Source organism: Molossus molossus, unplaced genomic scaffold (genome assembly GCF_014108415.1).
Source record: "Molossus molossus isolate mMolMol1 unplaced genomic scaffold, mMolMol1.p scaffold_m16_p_10, whole genome shotgun sequence".
Classification (NCBI taxonomy): Eukaryota; Metazoa; Chordata; class Mammalia; order Chiroptera; family Molossidae; genus Molossus; species Molossus molossus.
The window spans coordinates 91,565,673-91,590,254 of NW_023425345.1; the positions used below are offsets into that span (position 1 = coordinate 91,565,673).

The 24,582-nt window shown below is 38.6% G+C and overlaps 1 protein-coding gene across 1 annotated transcript in view; it reads left to right on the forward strand.

The window, feature by feature from the left end:
- PARP11 (poly(ADP-ribose) polymerase family member 11) overlaps positions 1-24,582 on the forward strand; it is a 45,548-nt gene that overhangs the window by 19,911 nt on the left and 1,055 nt on the right. Inside the window, exons 2-7 of the mRNA XM_036251712.1 lie at positions 8,208-8,336; positions 9,183-9,303; positions 12,146-12,221; positions 15,234-15,306; positions 15,383-15,513; positions 23,513-23,664. Coding sequence (XP_036107605.1) covers positions 8,208-8,336; positions 9,183-9,303; positions 12,146-12,221; positions 15,234-15,306; positions 15,383-15,513; positions 23,513-23,664 — 682 coding nt within the window. The remainder of the gene's footprint in view (positions 1-8,207; positions 8,337-9,182; positions 9,304-12,145; positions 12,222-15,233; positions 15,307-15,382; positions 15,514-23,512; positions 23,665-24,582) is intronic.

Here is a 24,582-nt window from a genome sequence, read left to right on the forward strand (position 1 = left end):
TTTAATATATTGCTGAATTCTAAATTTTTGCTAATATTTTTTTGAGGAGTTTTGCATTTATATGTGTCAGGGATATTGGCCTATAACTTTTATTCTTTGTAGTTTCTTTATCTGGAATTAGGATAATGCTGGCTTCATAAAATGAGCTTGGGGGGCTTCCCTTGAATTTTTTGGAATAGTTTGAGAAGAATAAGTGTTAGTTCTTCTATGAAAGTTTGGTAAATTCACCTGTGAGCCATTCATTTCAGGACTTCTGTTTGTCGGGAGTTTTTGTTTATTACTTCAATTTTATTAGTTGTAATTGGGCTGTTCAGATGTTCTGTTTCTTCATTATTTAGTTTTGAAAGATTATATGTTTCTAGGAATTTATCCATTTCTTCCAGACTGTCCACTTTGTTGGCACATCAGTGTTTGTAATATTTTCTTATAATTCTTTGTATTTCTTTTTTTTTTTTTTTTTTTTTTATCCTCACCCGAGGATATTTTTCCATTTTTTGTACAGATAGAGTGGGAGGGAGAGAGAGGAAGGGAAAGGGAGAGAGAGAGAGAAACATCGACGTGAAGGGACACATCGAGTGGCTGCCACCCACATGACCAACCAGGGCCGGGGACAAGCTGCAACCGAAGTACGTGCCCTTAGCGGGAACCGAACCCGGGTCTCTCCGGACCGCAGGCCGACGCTCTAACCGCTGAGCCAAACTGGCCAGGGCAATTCTTTGTATTTCTGTGGTGTTCTCTTTTGTTTCCGATTTTATTTCCTTGGGTCCTCTTCCTTCTTTTCTTCATGAGTCTGGGTAAAGGTTTATCGATCTTGTTTATTTTTTCAAAGAACCAGCTCTTGGTTTCACTGATTGTTTGTATTCTCTTTTTCGATTTTTGTTTATTTCTATTCTGATCGTTATTTTTTTCTTCCTTCTACTCACTTTGGGCTTTGTTTTTCTTTTTCTAGTTTCTTTGGGTGGAAGGTTAGATTGTTTATTTGAAAATTTTCTTGCTCTTTGAGGTAGGCCTGAAATGCTATGAATTTACCTCTTAGGGCTGCTTTTGCTGTGTCCCATAGATTTTGGGTCATTGTATCCTATAGATTTGGGGTTGCTGTGTTTTCATTTTCATTTGTTTCAAAGTATCTTTTGATTTTTTCCCCTCTGACCTCATTGTTAACTCATTTATTGTTTAGTAACATGTTATTTAGCCTGCATGTATTTCTGTGTTTTTCAGTTTTTATCTTGTAATTGATTTCTAGTTTCATACCATAGTTAGAGAAGAGCTTAATACGATTTCAGCCTCCTTAAATTATTAAGATTTGTGTTGTGTCCTAACATGTGGTCTATCCTAGAAAATGTTTTATGTCCACTTGAAAGAAAGTATACTCTGCCACTTTGGGGTGAGATGCTCTGAAAATATCAATTAAATTTACCTGGCCTAGTGTGCCACTTAAGGCTGCTGTTATTACCTTGTTGATTTTTCTCTTCTGGAAGATCTATTCACTGATGTCAATGAGGTGTTAAATTCCTCCACTATAACTGTATTACTGTTGCTCTCTCCCCTTATGTCCATCAGGATTTGTTTTATATACAGGGGTGGGCAAAAGTAGGTTTACTGTTATGAGTACACAAAACACAGAGTTCATTCTTGTATTATTGTTTATTAATTATTTCCTGTATAAAGAACTGTAAATCCACTTTTGCTAATATTTTTTTGAGGAGTTTTGCATTTATATGTATCAGGGATATTGGCCTATAACTTTTATTCTTTGTAGTTTCTTTATCTGGAATTAGGTGCTCCTATGTTTGGTGCATAAATGTTTATAAGGGTTATATCCTCTTGTTAGATTGATCCTTTATCATTATGTAATATCCTTCTTTGTCTCATATTCTAGCCTTTGTTTTAAAGTGTATTTTGTCTGATAACACATATTGCTACCCCAGCTTCTTTTCTTATTTCTGTTTGCATGAAATATATTTTTCCATCCATTTGCTTTCAATCTGTGTGTATCTTTCGTTCCCACATGGGTCTCTTGTAGATAGCATATATATTGGTCTTATTATCTCTTCAGCTACTCTGTGTTTTTTCTTAAAATATGTTTTTATTGCTTTTTTAGAGAGAGAGGAAGAGAGAGAGATAGAAACATCAATGTAAGAGAGAAACATCAATCGGCTGCCTCCTGCACACCCACCACTGAGGATCGAGCCCACAACCCGGGCATGTGCCCTGACTTGGAATCAAAGCAGGACCTCTCAGTCCATGGGATGACACTCAATCCACTGAGCCACACCAGATGGGCTACCCTATGTCTTTTGATTGGAGAATTTAATCCATTTACATTTCAAGTGAGTATTGATAGCTACATATTTATTGCCATTTTATTCTTTGTAGGTGTTTCTTATTTCTTTTTTCTTCTTTAAGAAAACCCTTTAACATTTCTTGTAATACTGGCTTGGTGGTAATGAACTCCTTTAGCTTTTTAATTGTCTGGGAAGCTCTTTATTTCTTCTTCAATTTTAAGTGACAGTTTTGCTGGATAAAATAGTCTTGGTTGTAGGTCCTTGCTCTTCATGATTTTGAATACAGTGGATCCTTGGTTCTCAAACTTAATAGGTTCTGGAAGGCTGTTTGAGAAGTGATTTATTAAAAAACCAAATCATTTTCTCTCATTAGAAATAATGTAAATTGGCCCGACCAGTGTGGCTCAGTGGTTGTGTATCAACCCATGTACCAAGAGATCACTGGTTCAATTCTCAGTCAGGGCACATACTTGGGTTGTGGGCTGATCCTCAGTGGGGGTGTGCAGGAGGCAGCCGATTGATGTTATTTCTCTCTCTTTGATACTTCTCTCTCTCTCTCTCTCTAAAGTCAATAAAGAAAAATACTTTTTTAAAAAAATTAAGTAAATTGAATTAATCCATTCCAGACCCCAAATGAGTCCCTGTTTTAACCTTTCTTATATGCAGTACAGGTCTAATGTACTGTTTAACCTATAAATAAATAAATACTTTAAAAACATTTTTTGGTGTACTGGATGATGCTCCAGCCAATTGAGTGACCTGGCTAGGGCTCAACATACTTTTAAATATTCCTTGTGATTTATTTTTTGACCCATTGGTTATTTAGTAGTGTGTTGTTTAATTTAACATATTTGTGAATTTCCTACATTTTCTTGTTAGTGATTTATAATTCTATTTAGGTGAGAAAACAAACTTTGTATAATTTCATTCCTTTTTAAATTTAGCAAAACAGGTTTTATGGCATAACATATGGTAATGTCCCGTGGTTGACTATAATCCCAGGAAGGCTTTTGGCTATCCTTGGTTTCTACATTAAATTTCTGCTTGCTTTGCCATTCTGCTTATATCAGAGCTTCCAGGCTTCCATAATTGTATTTATCAAGATTTCCATTTTCTCGATAATGCTCTTAGGCATGTGGTTCTCTACCTTCTGTTCTAAATAGCATCACTCCCCTCAGGTAGAGATACGGAGCTCTTTGACCTTATGGCATGCCTTTCCCCTGCAGTAGAACCCCTGTGCCACTGAACTTGGAGCTGGGGCTAGGGGCCTACTTTTCCCAGAGTGACACCCCTCTCTTTGAGTGGGTATTGGGTGGGAGGGGTGGTGGCAGCCCCCAGTCTTCTTGACTTACTCCTCCTGGCATGAAACTTCTATCTTAAGAGCAAACTAGGGTGGTAGCAATCAAGGCCCTGTATTCTTTGCCTGCTGGGCCTGGAGTAGAGTTTCTACCAAATGAATGGGGACTAGATGGAGGAAAGGAAACCTGGGCTCTGCGTTCCTGATCAGAATAGACCTCTGCACCTCCAGCTGAAAGGGCTGAGAAACACCAGCAGCCTGCTCCTCCCAGGATGAAACTAGGCCCTGACTGGAAGCTGCAAGGAAAAGGAGTCCCTGCCTTCTTGGCTGCACAGGCCAGAAGCAGAGCTTCTGAAACCCACAGCTGGTGGAATTGGGGTCATAGAACAGATCTTGACTCAAATGCCACACTCTGGCTTGTTCTGAGATTTAGTAGATTTTCTTGAATAAATGTTTCTCCATTTGTTATATGCCCTTAGGACAATTTCCAGAGACACATTTAAAATAATAATAATAATGTTCATCAGTTAAACTGCAGTTTTGCTGGAGAGATGGTCCACTGATCTCCTTACTCTGTCATTCCAAACATTCCATCCTGTTTTTAAGCTTTTAGTATCAAGTTTTAGATCTTCTCCTATAAGATATAAGGTTTTCATTACCAAATATGACTTCCTCAAGGTATTATGTTTATACTAACCAAATAAATCATATTTTGTATATTGTAATCTGTCTATCAGAAAGTTTTTAACCAGTCTGGAAGGTGGCAGTATGTTTTCTCCTATAGTCCTGGATTTTGACTTTAAATTCGTTTTCCACATAGCCTTTCCGGACCGCAGGCCGACGCTCTAACCGCTGAGCCAAACTGGCCAGGGCTCCACATAGCCTTTCAATTTGATGATCCAGACTGACTCTTCCCAAGCCCCATAAATACTGCCTTTAGAGTAGATAGCATTACACACAGGTTCCACCAACATACCTACTGCACTTGAAAATTTCCAAAATGCTTTTCACTTTGTACTAATTCTTTTTCTTCACATTCTGATGTACAGGAAGTATCATTATCTGCCCATTAAAAACTGGAAAATTAAGGCAGAGTATACATGGCATTGTGGCTGAACTAATTAATTCAGCTGACATTTATTAATTGCCTACTCCATGATGAACAACTTTTACACATTCCTTTTATTGCCTAGAAATGTGTTCTAACCTAGATCCGTTATTACTATGGTTATAGTATTTTAAAGTTATTAATTTAAACTTGACTTACTCTATGAACCTACTTTTGCAGAATAGCCATTTCTTTGTAGGGAAAATTTATTGTAGAAAACTGCAAGATTTAGCCTTTTGAACTGAGCATGGAAAGAAAGCCATACATCTGAAGCAAAGCAAGCAAATTAAGCTGTGACAACAGAGGGAAGAAGGAACGACTGTCCATGTATGAAGATGAGGCCGTGGGTGTTGACAGCTTAGGGAAGAACTCGCTCTCAGGAGGCCTTGGGTGTTTCTTTAATCTTCTTTATACTGCTAACTCTATGATTGTAGACAAAATAATTGTATTTCCTCTGCTTCGGGTTTTTTCTACCTTTAATTGAAGAACAGTGACTTTTCCTGCACATTTGGTTATGGAGGGAAACATTCGTGTAAATTTATAAAGACTTTTATCAACTTTGAAGTGCTTTAGGAATGCTCAGTACAGCACCTGTCTATAGCACTGCCCTCTTTGAAGCGGGGAAGATATGAGCCTTAGGTTCTGCCCAAGCCACTGATAACAGGGCATTCTGAAAGGACTTTGGTAAAACACTTTCACTTGCCTCCTGGCTTAAAGTGTGATCTTAGGGACGATGTGACTTGGCAAGGCATATATGTTACCTATATGGTACATACATGCAACAGGCTTTTGTTAAATTCCCCTTTCTATAGAGAAAAGTTAAACTCGTAAGCCAAATATTTGTCTTAACTATTACCTTCAAACTCATACTTCCAGATTTTTTCTGATTATTTTCAGAAGGAAAACTGAAGTTAGGTCACTCTTCCTTTCTTTCTCTCTCACAGAAAAATGGCCAAATGGTGTGAATGTCAATAGAAGGAAGAAGCAGAAGTTGTGAATAGTTAGCCTGTACAATTTACCCTAAATTTTAAATCATTGCCTTTATTATTTGGTTAAAATAGGTAAGGTAAATAGTGGGTCCTAAAACTGAAGCTCTTGATCCTAGGGTGTTCTGTTTTTCATTTCTTAGCAGCCAATCAACTTTAAAACATGAAGGAAAAATCCAGAAAATAATCATAAAGCATTCCTTAGAGAAAGATTCAAAACATGAATAAAAATAACAAGCCCCCCACCCCCGGCCAGTTTGGCATAACAGTTAGCACTGGCCTGAGGACCAAAGGGTCTCGGGTCTGAATCCCAGTCAAATACCTGGGTTGCAGGTTCGATGCTCAGCCCAGTTGGGGTCGTGTGGGAGGCAACCAATTGATGTGTCTCTCTCATACTGATGTTTCTCTCCCTCCTTCCCATTCTATCTAAAAAAAGTAATGAAATAATACCCTCAGGTGAGGATTAACAAAACAAACAAACAAATAAAAAATAACAAGCCCCTTTATTGGTCTCAGGTGCTGTATTTGGTACTTTACAGCATTGTCTCCTTCCTCTCTACCACCAACCCAATGAGGAAGAAGTCTTTAATCTCCATTTTGTGAAGAGGGAACTTATCCCAGGTTACACAGCTCCTGGAAACAGGATCAACATTTAAATAATGACATTAAAAACAAATATTTTCAAAATTACTCAAATAGTAAGTATTCTTTGTAAAAAATAAAATATGTAAGAAATAAAAAAATTTAGCCCTGGCTGGTTTGCTAAGTGGTTAGAGCATCAGCCTGAGGATCAAAGAGTTGCTGGTTCCATTCAGATCAAGGGCATGTACCTTGGTTGCGTTTGATCCTTGGCCCTGGTCAGGGTCGTGCAGGGGGCAGCCAATCGATGTGTCTCTCTCACATTGATATTTCTCTCTTTCTCTCCCCCCCCATTCCTCCCTCCCACTCTATCTGAAAATCAATGGAAAAATATCCTCGGGTGAGGATTTTAAAAAAAGAAAATTTAGATCATCTATAACCAGCCCTGGCTTGTGTGGTTAGAGTGTCAGCCCATAGATCAAAGGGTATCAAGTTTGATTCCCAGTCAAGGGCACATACCTGGTTTGCAGGTTTGATCCTTGGCCCTGGTCAGGGCATGTGTGGGAGGCAGCCAATCTATGTGCCTCTCTCACATAGATGTTTCTCTCCCCCTCCCTCCCTTCCATTCTCTCTAAAAAAAACCAATGGAAGAATATCCTGGAGTGAGGATTAACATCAACAACAACAAAAATCACTTAAAACCATATATGTTTGTTTGTGTATGTACAGTCACACACATGGGGAGAGAGGGAGAGAGAGATCTGAAAGATAAATAGTTGATAACATTGGTTAACCCTGGAGAAGGAAGGTGGTACCAGGAATGGACGTATGAAAGTGATGGTCAAAAAAGTCTTTAGCATGATTTTGTAGAGCGTGTTTTCATATATTAGTTGTTTAAATCTAAACTGGTAATGTTTAAAATACTTTAAAAATGAGGACGAAAGCAACATTCCAGATAAAGCTTTATCTTCTTTGGCTAACTTCTTTGCCCCTTTTCTGGTTACTTCCTTTTTGTCACAATCTCCACCCATGAATGTTTAAAACTCATGTAATGTGTACATGAGCTAGTTGATATAGTTAAGATTATAAAATCATTAATGACGTATAAGACAGTATACCGTGCTGGTTAAGTGCACAGACCCTGGGTCCAGAGTGCCTGGGTTTGCATCCTGACTCCCTCATTGGATGGCCCTCTCTGTGCCTCAGTTTTCTTATTTATAAATTTGGGATAACAGTACCTATCTTAAAGGCTTATTGTGAGGCCTAAATGAGTTATTATCTGTACAGTACTTAGAACAGTGCTTGGTACATAGTAAGAGCCATATAAGGGTTATTGTTATCCTAATAACAGTCAGAAAAAAACTAAAATGAATATTTGTATATCCAGCCAGACTTTGTATGTATGTATGTATGTGTACATATACATACATGTAAATATACATACATATGCATTCATGTGAGTAAATATAGATTTTTAAAATTAAAATTGGATTATACTATTTCTATTTATTGTAACCTTCTTTATATCAGACACTATATATTACATAAGTCTTTCCATGCCATTAAATGAAATAATAAATGTTTATATAAAAAATCAGATGTATTTGCTCTTAATTACTTGTGATAGCCTGGAATGTTATGACTAAATACATGAGTAAACATTTGATGAGACAAATTTTTTGGCACTAAACTGAGAGTCTAGAGTGCTTAGAGATTTTGATACAGTTTACTTAAATGATTGAATGGGCATTGACATATCCTACCTAAGTGATATTCAACGTTTTAAAATGTTCATCTTCAGAACTAATATAAACATAGAACGGTACTTTTAAAGTGTCACTGTGGGAAAGATACTTGGAATGTAGTTCACTGTAAGAAGAAGAATGACCTGTAAAAAGTACATTGGTTATTAGAAAAAATATTTCTCGCTCTACCTCTTTCTGCCTTTTCAGGAGATGTTTCACAAAGCAGAAGAACTCCTGTCCCAAACAGCAGGCGGTGAGATGGATGAGATGGACACGTCAGATACCCAGTGGGGCTGGTTCTACCTGGCAGAATGCGGAAAGTGGCACATGTTCCAGGTACCTCCTTCCCTGCAATGTAGCGGAAGGCATTAGTTCACTTAGCATCCTCTTGCTGATGGATCAAATGAGTCTGAGCGAGCCTGAAAGGAATCAAACCCTAAGGAAATCAGGTAGCCTAACTAAAAGAAAAAGTGGAAATTCTTCTAGTTTTTTCCTTTCCTTTTCCCCAGGTTTTCACAGTAATTTGTTTAGAAGGAGCAGTGTGTGTTTACTGTGTGTACAGAAGGCGAGGGTAACCTTCTGCAGGAGAGTTGCATGGTCTCAGTACCTCTGAACAACTCCAAGTTTGATTTGGTGGACAAAGATGAAGGGAAGAGAATAGCCCATATGAAACACCTTCTGTTCACCAGGTGTCACGTTAGGTGTTGTACATGTTTTCTCCTTGACCCTCATGACAACTCTGAAGCAGATCTTAACACGCGGCCTGACAGCCAAAGCGAAGCTCTGGAAGTTAATGTAATCTGTCCAGAGTCACACAGCTAGTCGGTGGTTAAGTTAATGGTTAAAGCTTGTGGTCTTTTTTTACTTTCAAAGCCACTTAAAGAAGATTTCATTTTTGAGCCACATAGGAAGTATAATTATTGTCATCATTTGTGAAAATAGTAATACTTTTGGAAAAGGCATTATAACCAGTTGTTGACGTGTCTTTGTTGGAAATCCTTAAACTGTTTTTACCATGCTGGCATAGCTGTGATTTTCCCAGTGTATAGGCGACTAGGACAGGTGATCAGTTAAGTTTCTCTTGTTTCACCATCCTCTGTCTCTGTGACCACAGTACCACCTGTGTGGCCAAGCCATTGATGTGAACAGCTGTTAAATGAAACTTTCTGGTTTGTCTTAAAGCCGGATACCAACATTCAGTGTTCAGTTAGCAGTGAAGATATCGACAAAAGCTTCAAAACAAACCCTTGTGGCTCCATTTCTTTTACTACTTCCAAATTCAGCTACAAGATAGACTTTGCAGGTATGTGATTTTCCCCCTAATAGTTGTGTGTTTTTAGTATACTGATATGGTAAAATCTATAGTTCTGAGGACCAGGATAGTTGATACATTTGTAAACAGTGAAGTAAGTCCTTTTTGTAATCCATACAAATACCTCTATAAAAATTCAAGATTTAAAACCTTCTTGAGCAACACTGTCTTTTATAAAGGAGTATTTATATGCTTCTAGATATTAATGTGTATGGAGATCGTCATATGTTCATGTATTGCTTCTCTTCTAAGGAACACAAACATTTTAAGTTATTGTTTCATTCATCATCCCATCAGTCTTTTGAAATAGATAGGAACCTTTTTATTTTAAGGATCAATCTGAGAGGTTAAGTGACAAAGCTGGTGATAGTTTTAAGACTGAAGCTCAGATGAATGACCCATCTCTTGGTGTCTTTGCCAGAAAACTATTTCTTTAGTTTTGCCTTCTCCCTTTTCTGATTTCATTGTCGCTTTCATAGATTAGCCAGCTAATTGGGAAGTCAGCTGCACTTTGGATTTCAGTCATGATCCATGGGCATGCTTTTGGTTATGCCATGAAAATCCTGGTGGATTCAGCCCCTTCACTTTCAAGCTGCTATCGTCCCAGCTGTTTGCTGCTTAGAGGCAGACAAGACTTGGTTGGGGAAGCTTTCTTAATAAAAGTGCATTTTGGCCCTGGCCGGTTTGGCTCAGCGGTTAGAGCGTCGGCTTGCGGTCCAGAGAGACCCGGGTTCAGTTCCCGCTAAGGGCATGTACCTCGGTTGCAGTTTGTTCCCAGCCCTGGTTGGGTCGTGCAGGTGGCAGCCACTCGATGTGTCCCTTTCACGTCGATGTTTCTCTCTCTCTTCCTCTCTCTCCCGCTCTGTCTAAAAACAAAAAATGGGAAAATTTCCTCAGGGGAGGATAAAAAAATAAATAAATAAAATAAAAGTGCATTTTGGTTGCTGCATAGCTCAATTCTCTAACTGTTCTTCCCAGTTTCTGTGATTAGTGTCTTTATGACAGTTAGTAGTGTGTTGTTATAGGGTAGCATGTTGAAACCTTAGGACATTTCCTTGGATGAGCCAAGGCCCAGAAATGGTGAAGGGGATTTGTCCAGTAAGAGGTTGATGCAACCAAATCTCTAATGATGATTATTGCCCCCAAGTTTTATTATTATTATTCTCATCAAGAGTTCAAACCATTAGGTTCTTACTCCTGACTCACCGTAACATTTTTTTGTGTGACATTAGATAAATGGGCTGCCTGCCTTTAAGGGGTCCTGGACATTTGTCTTTCTCCTGTAGTCTAGACAGAAGGTGTCTGGTAGGCATTTTAGTCTTGTGCACCAGGGCCAGTTTTGAAGCAGTACTGAGACATAATGATATGCACAGACACAGGTAGAGGATGAAGTTTGTCAAAGCATGTGGTAGATAGTTCAGCAAGCTACATGTTTCTGAAAGAATATTTTCTAATAAACTGTATTTTTGGGAAGCTTTCTCTCTGACAGTGAAGTTTATTAAAACTTTTTTAAAAATCAAGTAGGAGTCACATGTAATAACTCAAGTTCCCCAACCCTCTATATAACGATACTGTTTTAAAAGTATAGGTGTTCGCACTTCATATGTACCATTTGCAAAATGAGCCCCAACTGTTCTGCCACAGCCAACTCAGGTTCTCTCTATAAAAGTGGTGAAAAGTGACTCAGAAGGGGGTAATGGGGTGGCATAAGAAGAAGACACCACAGGCTTTGCCATGTGTGCTGAGACCTTGCTTTTCCCTGCACAGTGTTAGCACCAGTGTGTACAGAGTCTAGGAGAGTACAGAAAGGGCACGGCATACTTTATACAGCATTTGCCTGTTGGATGAATCCCTCTATTTGGAAATGGAATAATGCCAATTAGATAAGATAAACTGACTAGAATCTCACATTAAGACTTAGTATTCATCTCTGTGGGAATGAAGAAATGGACCTGGTCAATACTGCCACCGCCAAGGCATAGACAAAAGAAGGAAATGATGCTTTTAGTTAATTAGGCCTTTATCACTAGAATCTCTTATGTAAGTATGTGTTGAGTCTAGCTAGGTTTTGTATGTTTTGGTTTCAGTATACAATTTAAAGAGAAGAACACAAATGTACACATTTTTGAAATTTTGTGAATTGTGCATGTTTTAAAATGTTAATGTATTTTTTTAATCATTTCCAAAATTTGTGGAGAAATCAGCGTGTATTTTCCACTTAATAAGCCAAGTAGAAGATTCAGTACTATAATTTCTTTCTCTTTCTAGTACTCTTACTTTTCCTGAGTTTAGAAGTCTTCCAGTTTATATTTTTATTGATTTCTATTTTAGAAAGAGGAAGGGAGACAGAGGAAGGGTGAGAGAGGAAAGGAGAGAGAAATAGAAACATCCACGTGAAAGAGAAGCATCATTGGTTGCGTACTGCACGCCCCCTACTGGGGATGGAGCCCACAACCCGAGCATGTGCCCTAATTGGGAACCTCTCAGTCCATGGGACCACGCTCAATCCACTGAGCCACACTGGCTGGGCTAGAACTCTTCTAGTTTAATGTCACTTTAGCCTAAGTATTGTACAGAAAGGAATAGACCCTGCATATGGAGCAGCATATGAGACCAGCCTTCATTTGTGTGAGGGCAGATCAAGCAATGAAGCTGTCCTCCGTGAACAGCCCGTTTATGACGTGCTACATAGACAGATAGTAAAGCATCTGTAATGCACTGTCAGCTACTCCCAAAGCTCTGTGCTTCGTGCAGTGTGGCTGTAAATCTTCATGACAGTTTATAGCACAGTATGTTTCTGTAACTTATATAACGTCTTTGTCTTTGTGTACAGAAATGAAGCAAGTGAATCTTACCACTGGGAAACGGCGCTTAATAAAAAGAGCCCCCTTTTCTATCAGTGCTTTCAGGTACTGTAAAGAGAATAGGGGGGCACAGAGTGGGCTCTCCCTCTCTCTTCTCTTTCTTAACATTTGACAGAGGAACAATTAGACCAAACATATTTTGGTAGGTTACTTAATGATCTTAATATTGATCCTTTCATTACTGAATTTCACCTTAGTTGATGAAATAGCAATATTATTATTTTCTTCCCATGTTTCCTTTCCTGTTATCTTTTTAATTTCCCTTTATATGTTTATATTTTTTAATTCTTTAGAACAGTTTGAATGGTAATTAAAAATGCCTTATGGTCTCTGCTGTATATCCTAAAATAACCTACTGAGGTTAGCTTGAATTAACTTGGGAATACTCTCACAGAACCATTCAGTTATTTGGGCCATAAATCCTAGGTAATTACCACTCTTCTCCACTGGGCAATCCTAGAAGTCACTTCAGATCTGTAGTGACTAAGGAGACATAAGGAAGATGGGAGCACAGTGGGACACCGCACTGCCCTGTTCCCTGTGGCGAGTTTTCTTTTCTCTGACTGGATCTCTGCAGCCTGAAAAGAGGTATAAATGCCAGAGGAGAATACATATTTTGTATTACTGTGAATGGAATTGAAGGGGAAACTCTTACAGCATGTCCTCTGTTTTCTGGAACGATTTCTCCAGCAAGTATTAGATTTTTGCTGGTCAAAGAATTTAAAATGAAACAGGAAAAAAAAAAGCTAGGACGTGAATTTTAAGGGTTACCCATTTGCTCCTTCCAAGGAGATATTTTGAAAGGATTAAAGGATGAAAAAATTTTACGTTTCCATTGGTTTATTTCATGAGACTTTTGGCCTATATTTTAGCATCATGATTTAAAAATTATTTAAGTACTTATATAATGAATGTTCTAGTACTTCTATGGAATGTAGAGAATATTATTTCCTTACCAGCTATATCATATCCTCATTCTTAAGTACAAGGAAAATAGTACAGGAATTGCTTATCTTTCAAGAGTATGTAATCTGGAAGAAAAATGAGACATAATAATAGAAAATGTTATTATAATTGCATGTTATGATATCGGGTATGTTTTGGTGGGGAGAAGAAGCACATGAGGGGGTCCAACACGTTGTTCTCTCGCAGACTATACAACCCGTAGAACAAAGGAGAGGGAGAGAATTAACCAGGTTGGAGGATGATGAGATAGTGAAAGAGGAAGAAAGTTAGGTGGAATACAGAGGAGTGATGAGGTTGTATGCGCTGTTACAGAAATGTTTGCTTATTGCAGGGATGTAATACTTGCGATGTAAATAGTATATAGTTGGCAATGTGGTCAGGAATTAACAGTTAACTAAGGCTGTGGGCCATAAACATTTTTAAAAACAACACAAAAAACCTTTTTCATAGCTATAAGGTACTTCAAGCAACATTTTTTTAAAAAACGGGTAAACTGTTGTTACTCATGATCATAGTCAAAGGGCTCGTTTCTTAGTATATGAAGTACATGTGTGAATCTCTGAGTAAAAGACCAACAACCCATTAGAAAAATGAGCCAAGAATTTGAACACTTCAAACAACCTCACTCATAATAAGAGAAATACAAATTATATCAGACTAGTTTTTTACTATCAGATTGACAAAAATGCAAAAGTTTGATAACACACCTTCCTGATGAGATTGGAAAGTAGACATTCTCTATATTTCTGGTGGGAATGTCAATGAGTACAACCTTCAAGGAAGGCTTTGGTTGGTGTCTGTCAATATCATGAATAAATACATGCTTTGATTGAGAAATTCCATTTCAAAGATGTCATCCTACAAATTGACTACTGGAAATATACAATGACAAATGGACAAACTAGTTCTTTGCAGCATTCTTGACAGTAGCAAAAAATGGAAAAAACTGAATATCTTCAATAGGGGATTTATTAAATAAATTATGGTTTCTCCATACCATGGAATTCTGTGCATCTGTAGAATAGAATGCCCTCATTCATTCAACAAGCATTTATGGAGTGTCTACCACATGCCAGAGTCTATGGTAGGGACTGGGAACGAGGGTACTATCTATCTACTGATGTGAAAAGATGTCTAAGAACGTAGTGAGTGAAAAATAAAAGTTGCAAAAAACGTATGTTTTATGCTACCATTTGTGTGGGGGGACAGTTGGCTTGTGTTAACCTAAAGAAGTTCTGGAATAATACAAAAGAGACTGAAACAATATTACTTGGAGTTGAGACCAGAGGTAAGAATTGGACAGACCAAGGACTGGAGTGGGAGGGAAATTACTCACTGTTTACTTTTTTTATACTCACTAATTTTTAAATCATATGATTGTATGACATTTTCAAAGTTAAAATGGGTTTTTAAAAATTAAGCTAAAGATAGGCTTAAAATTTAGAAGTTCTTCCAGCAACCTCCAGGCACCAGAGAGGATTACTATGACAGTGTCAGCCTTTGCCATTGAGATCCCCAAGGTCACTCTCTTTTTCTGTGTTCACATCCAGTGGCTTAAACATGGTAGCTCGTTCTTAAAAAGTTTTACTGACTGACTATACCAAATGAGTTCATGTGAACTGTGTAGAGGAATAGTGGACAGTAGACAGAAAGGTTTAGGTTTCAGTTAGAGCTTGAAGAACACTGAATGTATGGCTGAGAGGTTTGGATTTTATGTAATAGGTAGAATAAATCTGTTAAAGAGTTTTTTTTAAGCCAAGAGTTTTATGTTCTTCTTGGAAATTTCTTCTCTTTACCTAAAATCTTCCTTACATTTTAAAAAATTCTGGGGAAAAAAAAAAAAGACAATTAAATAACTGTTTTTGAAATGTGGCTATTATGTAGGGTTGGATGTTTTCCATCAAAGTTTTCAATTGAGCACCAAAAAAGTAGTCCACAAGTAGACATTCAATAAATGTTTTAAGGGACAGAAACCAAGGATTGCATTTGTCGCAGTACCCCAAACAAGAAACTTCAGCTTTGAAGAAATATGTAAATCACAGCAATTATAATCAGATTTTAATATTTTGTTTTGTCTTTTGCTGTTTAAAGTTATATCTGTGAAAATGAGTCCATCCCCATGCCGCCGCACTGGGAGAATGTGAATACTGACGTGCCCTACCAGGTAAGAGCAGGGCTGGCTGGCTGCACTGTTAGAGACGGAAAAGACTCCAATAAAACTGTCGACCTTCATCTTCCAGCTTGTTCCTCTGCACAATCTGACGCATGAATACAATGAAGTTGCTAGTCTCTTTGGGAGAACAATGGATCGCAACCGAATTAAAAAAATTCAGAGAATTCAAAACCTAGACTTGTGGGAGTTCTTTTGCAGGTGAGACAGTTTCTAATCTGAACCCTCTCCTTGGCCTCTAAGACTTGGAGTCTTAGAGATGATAGTGAAGCACTAATGCTTAACTGTGTGAATTTTCACTGCTGCTGTGTTTTCTTCTTGCTCTGTTTTGACCTGGTCCCTTAGCTCTCTTCTTCCGCCTTCTCCGGGAGGAAGCGCGCTGCTCTGCAGGTAAAGGCAGGCATTGCTTACAACACTGTAGTGCAGTGCGAGAGGTCAGAGTCTCAGCTCACTCCTGGACACTCAGCTCCTGCCAAGGTTTGGAGCTGAGCATCTTGGCTTAATCAGCATGAAGGAATCTGGAAAGCTGTTTGGTTTGGTTGATATGACTTTGTTGGTTCAGACTTTTCTGTTGAACTACAACTGTCTGAAACATTGTTGAATTTGTTTTTAAACAATTACACTATCTTGTCTGTAGTCATTTGCTTGTTTAGTTTTGAAAAACCATTATAAAACATACCTGAAAATTTCCTGTTCAGCCCCAAGTTTATGTTGTAGATTTAAAATCTCAATTTATTACTCAACTTAGGTTGGAAGTGAGCCATTGGATTGCTCAATGTGCACTTAACCTGAAAGTAAAGCCTATTACAAAAACGTAAAGGTATTGTCCAAATTAATCTGTTGTGCTGCACTTTTTTTTTAAAAAAACAAATGTATACTAACAGAAAATACATCAATGGTTGTGAGGATAGAGGGCCAATGGGTAGAGGCAGGATGGAGGGATTACCTGTAGGAATAAGGAACTAGGGGAGGTGATAGATATGTTCATTATTTTTACTATGATAATTTAGAACAGATGAATAGCTGTTAATTGTAAATATATGCAGTTTATTATATGTAATTATATCTCAAATTGTGCTGAGGAATATGATTTTTTTATAATAAGTAGTACCTAAGATATGTGGTTTTCTGAAACATTTTTATTAAATTTGCATATGAGATTTGGTTTCTAATATTTTTTAATATAAGCAGACCTTTAATACCTATTCAGGAAAATTTCAAATAATAGAGTTTAATATAACAAACCCCTAGGTAGCTATCATATTGATTTTTTATCAAGATATACCACATATTATCTATCTCCTTTTTCTCTGTTATTGTTGTTGCTGAAATGTTTTAAATCAAATCCCAGACCTTAACTCATATCATTTTCATATACTTGAAAATCAGGCTGACTTTATTTTGATGATGGAATTCTTTCATGCTCTGGTGAGTTAGTTAATATGGCCTGGTAAATTTTAGATTTTATTCTCATAAGAGTTTATATGATAAAATAAGGGTTTCAGCTTGTATTCTTTATAGTCTTGAGTCTTTGGACCAAGCCAACTTTTATTTCTGATAATACGGAGTTTAGAAGGTTGTATTCAGTTCTTTTCTTTTTTTTCTTTACTGAGTTTAGAGATAGAGGAAGAGAGTGGGAGAGAGAGATAGAAACATTGATGAGAGAGAACATTGATTGGCGGCCTCCTGCATGTCCCCTCCCCCACTCACACACACTGGGGATCGGGCCCACAACCTGGGCATGTGCCCTGACCAGGAATTGAACCGGTGACCTCTTGGTGCATGGGTCAACGCCCAACCACTGAGCCACACCAGCCGGGCTGCATTCAGTTCTTGTTTAGGTAATTTGTTTTAGAGGAACATGGAAGCTCCTCCCCCTTTTAATTTATTCTCTCAGTGAATAAATTTCTTCTCAGATGGTCTGATGAAATCTTAATCTATTATTTTTAATCTGGCTTCTGAAATGGAGTTCATATTAGTTTCTCTCATAATTTGAGTCCTCAGTTAAATTCTAGTGGCAAAATGTACAGTGACTCCCCAAACATTTTAATGGAGATTTCACTGAAATCAGTTTTACTGTCAGTGTCCTTCATGATTTTAGGTAATGTTGGTGTCTAGAAATCTATGATGGCAAATGAACCTGCCAACTGCTGAGACGGTAGAAAATACTAAGTCTCATTATGAGGCCAGCCTGTCATTTTGCCATCTCCCTGGAGAACTAAGATAACTGAGTCAATCTCATTGTCTGTATCCTATGACTCACCACGTGAGTCCATCAGGCGTCAGTCTGTATGTTGTCCAGGCCTTTCTTACTTCCTCCCTTCTAAAAATATGTTTTAGCTCCTACTTTGTGACAGGCTTTATTCTAGGCACTTGGAGTATAATAGGGCACAGGACCGTAGCTCAAACAAGGAGCCAGGCCATTGAACCACAAAATGTCGCAGGGAGCCCAGGGCATCATGGAGCACAAAGTGAGGTGTCTACTCACCCTTGCTGACAAAAGTAGGGAATGTGTTGTATGTGGGGGTGGGGTGGGGGTGGGGGAGGGGATCAAGAAGCGCTTCCTAAAGCAGGGAGCATTTAAGCTAGACATAGGTGGGAGAAGGGAAGGGCATCCCAGGTTTCGAGAGCAGCATGGGCCAAAGTTGATTGCAAGAGGGAACATAGAACATTGAGAGAATTTCAGATAGAACAGAAAATAAGATGAATGGTTGGAGAAGAGCCCAGAAAGGTATTCCAGAGGTAGAGCATGCAGGAGCCACTGCGTGGTTGTGTGGTTTTCTTTGGTAGCCTTATTGGAGTTGGACTGATCTACAGTTGAAGGAGAGAGTTAGCAGGAGCCAGGCCATGCAGGGCCTTACAAGCCAAACTAAGGGATCTGGAATTTTTTCCTGGGACAGTGGAAAGCCATTGTAGGACTTTAAGCAAGAGAGTGATGGATCTGATTTGCATTTTAGAAATATAATTCATAAGGCTATACTGTGGAGAAGGAGTTTAAAGCAGTTGTTCGTTCTCAGGGAGTGATTTTGCTCACCAGGGGATATTTGGCAATGACTCGGTATGTTTGTTTGTCATGCAGTGGGATGGGGAGACCCTCTGACATCTGCTCAGCAAAAGCCAGGGACACTGAATATTCTACAGTGCACAAGACAGCCTCCCACAACGAAGAAATATCCAGCCCAAAATGTCAGTAGTGCTGAGCCTTAGAAATTCTGGTTTAAGTGGGTCACAGTTACAAGCAGGGAGGCCATTTTAGGAAATTGTTTCAGTAATGAAACTGAGACACATCAAATGGTTTGAACCAAAGTGGACCAAAGGAGCAAAGTGGACAGTTTTGAAATATTAAGGATGTAAAATAATATTGCTTGGTTCTTAATTTAATGTGTGCAATGGAGTGGGTAAGGGAGATGGGAAAGATAACCTTGAAGTTTCTGACTTATAATTGACTAAGGAAAAATGGGTCTGGGGAGGATGGGAGGGAGTAGTAGTTGATACATGGATTGGGATCTTTGGCAGAGCAGTGTAGATTAGAGATAAATGTTTCGGAGTTGTTAAAAAACATGGGTAATAGAAGCCATAGGAATTGATAAGATACCAGGGGTTTTATATAGATAAAGAAAGGAAGAGAGCCAAGGACTGAACTCTAGAAGGCGTAGACAGAGGAAGAGAAAACCCAAGGAAGAAACTGAGAAGTAGCAACCAGAAAAGGTAGAAGAAAATCAATGGACTGTGATCACAGAATCCAAAGAAAGAAAGTGGTTTACCTAGGTAGATGTCATTCTTGGTCACATACTTGAAGAGTTGCCAGGTAAGATAAATGTTGACAATATCCTTTGGAGTCTACAACAAAAGGTCATTGGTACCCTTGATGAGAGCAGTATTGGTAAATGCTATACAGAGTGGGGCAGAAGTAGGTTTACAGTATAAAAATAATACAATAATGAATAAATAATACAAGAGTAAATTCTGTTTTACATACTCATAACTGTACACCTACTTTTGCCCCCCCCCCCCCCCCCCGCCCCTTGTATTGTATTTGTAACAAATGTTGACGACTCTTTCAGGAAGCTTGGCAGTGAGGAGAATGAGAGATCTGAGAAGATGAGTAATGTAGAGTTGGGAAGGGTGTTTTTGTTTTGTTTTATGTTTTTTGAATTAAAACTAGGGAGAGACTTGAGCATGTTTACATTATAGTAGGAAAGAATCTATGGAGAGGGCAAGTTTAAAAGACAGGAGAGGGGAATTAAGGCTCCTGAAGAGGTGTGGTGGGATGGGATTCAGAGAACACATGTCAGGAGGTAGACAGGGGTGGACCAGTTACGTTATAAGTAGGTAGAAGTGGGAGATGAGGGCAGGAATTAGGGTGGGAGCTCCATCCTGACACTCAGTTTCCTTGGTGAAATAAGAAGTGAGGTCACCTGCAGAGAATGGGGTGTTAAAGAGGTGTGGGTAAGGGAGAGGGAGGGGACAAGGGGAGAGTTGAAATGGCCGCTGTGGAAAATGGAGGAGAAAGAACAGCTTGGGAACTGTAGGATTTCCATCCGTGCTGAGGGCTTAGCTAAAGTGGAAATCATGGGGATGTTGTTTGACTTATTTCAGCCATTCCAATTTAAGAGCAGGTTGATGCAGGGTGGGGAAGGAGAAGGCAACAAGGAAGAGAGAACAGTGACAATTGCTGTCTCATTAAGAAGGTGGAAGAAGGGGATTTAAACCAGATTCTCAGCCCTGGCTGCATGCAGAATCACCTGTGGAGCGCCCTAGCAAGTACAGATATCTGCCCCACCCCGACCCACTAAACCAGAACCTCAGCGTCTGACATTGTCTTTTAAAAGTTCTGCAAGTGATTCTGATGTCCAGGCAGGATGGAGAACCTCTGGTCTAACCCCAGGCAAACATTTCAACCCAGAGCATGAAGATATTCCTGCTGCAGCTCAGAGTTTGTGGCATGTCCACGTTATCCCTTTTGGTACTCTAGTCCCTGGGAGGTTGGGTGATGCTAAGAGATCTTTGGGAGGTGGGTGCTACCATATTTTCAGTAAGTTCAGAAATGAACGTGGGGTAGGGCAAAGGTGGGCAGGATTGTGAAGAACTTAGTGTAGTTTGAATCCTATGACTTTTCCCAAAAGTTTAACTGAAGGCCAGGAGTTCCTAGAACTCAACATTAGCCTTTCTGGAACACCAAGGTCACAGTCTGAGGGTCTCCACATTTCACAGGTGCCTTAGCAGCGAGCACTAGGATAATCCCTGCTGTGGGGGTGCAGAGCTTGGACCACCCCATTCCATTCTGCCTTCAACTGGTATAATACACTATATTCAGTCCAGTGACTGAGCAGATTTTACTGCCCACACACCTGGCTCTTTGACTAACCAACACTTCATTTATATAATATCTAAGAGAGACTGGAGTGATTTCAACCCAGACTTCATTATAATCTGTGCCAGAAAAGTAGTGATGAGTGAATATCCCAATTTTAGAGTGGATTCTAGTCATTGTAGACCATGAAGCTTGACATTAGAAGAATGCATATGAATCAATGTTTACTTAGAAAACAACTGTGTAGATTTACTAATGCCCAAGTAAGAGGATTAACACAGTAGTAGATGGGTAAGCTCCTCAGTGTAACTTGGTCTCCACAAAGTAGTCAAAAAGGTTCTTAGGGTAGAGACAAGATAGAAAAATGTGTGCCAGGTGAATAAATATAAAGAGGAAAATTGATATCTGGTTAAAAGTTTTGTGCAGAATAAGTTGAACAGCATGAATTCTTCCTGAGCCCTTCCACATCTTTATCAGGAATTTGGATGAAGATGTGCAAGGGTTGCTTATCACACTTTGAAACATTCAAAACCAGAGTGTGTAGCTTGTCCGCCGTGTGAATGGATGAACCGGGAGTCAGACCTTGGGAGATTGAAACAGTGAGTCAAAACAATACGATTATCTTTTTTTAAAAGATTTTTTTTTTTCCCCTCAGAAAAACAAATACCCGTTGTTAATAAAGTAAGGACTTAAAGTTTTAAAAAAGAAAATAGACATAATTTGTTCATCGTGAAAACATGCTGGCTTTTTCTGAAGTAAATATTTGTTTAATGTCATGCTTAACAGTTTGAAAAGGCAATCACCAATAGATCAAAGCATACACATTTAAATTTTGATACATATTGCCAAATGACTCTTGCGAAAGACCATATACATTTTTAATTCTTTCATCATTTAAATGCAAGTATCCACCCCACCCCCCGCATAGTCACTAAACGGCATGATTTTTTAAATAAATTCTGTACTTTCAAAATTGATATATCAGGATAAAGTTTCATTGAAATAAATACTGCATTAGGTTTGTAAATCAGCTGTACAAATATAGCAAGCTGAGAGAAGTCTAGTTTGAGAAAGTCCTGGGAGTTTTAATTGGCTCAAACTTACGTGAGTCAGCAGTATGGCGCTCCTGCTACAAACCGCATCCAGTGGTGTGCTGGTGGGGTCACTGCGGTCTGGTGATATCTGGGCTCTGCTTCTATTTCCTACCAACACTGTAAGCAAGAAGGGATCCAGCACATTCTCATCAAGTAAGGGCTGTCCAGGATGGAGAAAGAAAGGCCTGGAAGCTATGCTGTGTGAGGAATAGTTGATGGAATGGTGTATATTTAATCTAGAAAAGAAAGCCAAGGTCAGTGTTCAGAGTTATTTTTGAATATTTTTGGAGTAGTGTTCTATAAGCACATTTGAATTGTTCTGTGTTCAGAAGAGAAGAACTGAGACCAATCAATAGAAGTGATAGGAAGGCTGATTCGGGGTCAGTATTCGGGTGGATACACTTTGTAACCAGTGCAGCTGACCACAAGTAGATTGCTCTGTCCTGCAGAGCGGAGAGCACCTGCCGCTGACCCGACCGAAGCAGGCGCTCAATAGCTGTTAGCGATATAGGGGATGCTTTTTCATTTTTAAAACATCGTTTTTATGAAATATTTTAAAAAATGAAAATGTACCAAATAGTTTACAGACACCCATGTACGTACCAATCAGATTTAACATTTCAATATTTGTCACATTTTCTTCTTTTTTGAATCAGTTTTTTTAATTTCTTTTGTTTTTGCTTTTAAGATACAAAGCATTACAGATGTAGGTGAAATGTTTACCCCATCCTCAACCCTATCCCGTTTTCCTGCTTTCCCTCCTGAGGTTGGTGTGATGCCTTCTTGTCCATGTTTTTGTACATTTTTACTACCTATATATGTGTCCTTATACAATGTACAGTATCATTCTGAGCTATGCCTCTTTTTGCAATGTTCTTTTTACATTCAACATTATTTTTCAAGCGTTATCTATGTTAACACATGTAAATCTAGCTCCATTACTTTGAACTTTCATGTATAAATATATAATTATTTATTCATTTTTCTATGAAAGGATTTTAAGCTGTTTTCAGTTTGTTTGTTTTTTACTGTTACAATCAGTCCTAATTGTTAAAAGAGATTTGTCCAGTAGGAAGAGGTTGAACTGGATGTAATGTCCTTCTAGCCCTAAGATTCAAAATTCAGTTCAATTCAACCAACATTTTCTAATCTCTGGGGATGAAAAGATTAAGCATGGTCCCCACTCAAGGAATTCACAGTTTAATGACTGTGAACTTTGTATTATTTAATGGCCTATGGCAGCAGTTCTCAACCTGTGGATCGCGACCCCTGTGGGGGTCGAATGACCCTTTCGCGGGTCGCCTAAGACCATCGGAAAACACATATTTCTGATGGTGATTCATAACAGTAGCAAAATTACAGTTATGAAGTAGCAACAAAAATAATTTTATGGTTGGGGGCACCACAACATGAGGAACCATATTAAAGGGTCGTGGCATTAGGAAGGTTGAGAACCACTGGTCTATAGTGTCATTTTTAGGCGTCTATAAAACTTGGCTGGTTTAGGTAATAACCTTTACTATAATGGAGCATCATCTGGCATATCTATAGTTTTGGGTGTAATCTTCAACCTTAAGTCTCAGTGTTAACTAATAATTTTTTATGAGATGATTTATGTGTTCAAGAGCATTCGAGATCATTCTTCAGAGCTGCTTTGTCCATTTATGATTTGTGTTAAAGAAGTATTTTCTGATTCAGGCTTTCTATTGAATTTACCACTTGAAATATTAATAACTGCCACTTGTGGTATATTTCTGTGTGTGCTTTATGCCTGTGTGTATTGTGTTTTTAGGAAGAAGGCTCAGCTCAAGAAAAAAAGTGGTGTGCCTCAGGTTAATGAACAAATGCTGTTTCATGGGACCAGCAGTGAATTTGTAGAAGCAATTTGCATTCATAACTTTGACTGGAGAATAAATGGTATACATGGTGCTCTCTTTGGAAAAGGTAATTATCAGAACTCCAGGTCCAGTTCAAGTCCTCGGAGCGAATCTCCTCCCTTTAGAGATAATTGTTCTGTAATTCAGGGGTTTGATAGTCATTAAATTAAAAGTTACTGTACTGGGTTTGAGGCACACCCTCTGGTTCTGAGCCACAGAAAAGTACGAGATAGAAGTAAGACCTTTACACCCCCCCCGGGCTCAGTTGCTCTCCTCTCCCAGTCATTTACATGGGCATCATGTCCATGCTCGCTGATTTTTGCATTACATTTAATTTTCATGTATAAGTTCTTTCTGTGGAATAAACTAAAACTATTTTATGTCAGATAGAGAGAGAACTACAAAATAAATTACATTGTGCACAGATCTAGGCGCTAGTATTTTTTGTTTGTTTTGCTTTTTAGAAAAAGATAGGTAAGAATATTAATGAACAATAAGGAATAATGGGGAAAATCCTCACCTTTTTTCTAATGTTGTGAAAGTCCAAATTCTCCAATTTATGCCCATTACTCAAACAAATTAAGGAGAGAGATGAGGGGAAAGGTCAGGGATGGACATTTATTTTGCCGGTTCTTACTTTGTAACTTATCTCCCTCAAGACAACTGACTACCACTTAGGATCAGGATGTGTGTAGTTCTAAACAGTAAATTAATTTTTAAAGTAACTACTGAAAGGCCATTCCATTTATTTAACTGTAAGAGGATCAGAAAAGTGTTACATAAATCCCGTCAGTATTGGGTAATGTGAGACTTTGCGATTGTTTTTCAGCAGTGTTTAGAGTAAGCATTCCCCTGATGCTGCCGATCTCCTAGGCCTGACTCCTCGGCAGGGTCAGCTGCTTCACTGGACTTTCATGTTTAGGCAATGAACCAACCGGTGGACTTGTTCTAGCGGGGTGGGCCGATGTGGACAGCATTGCACTCT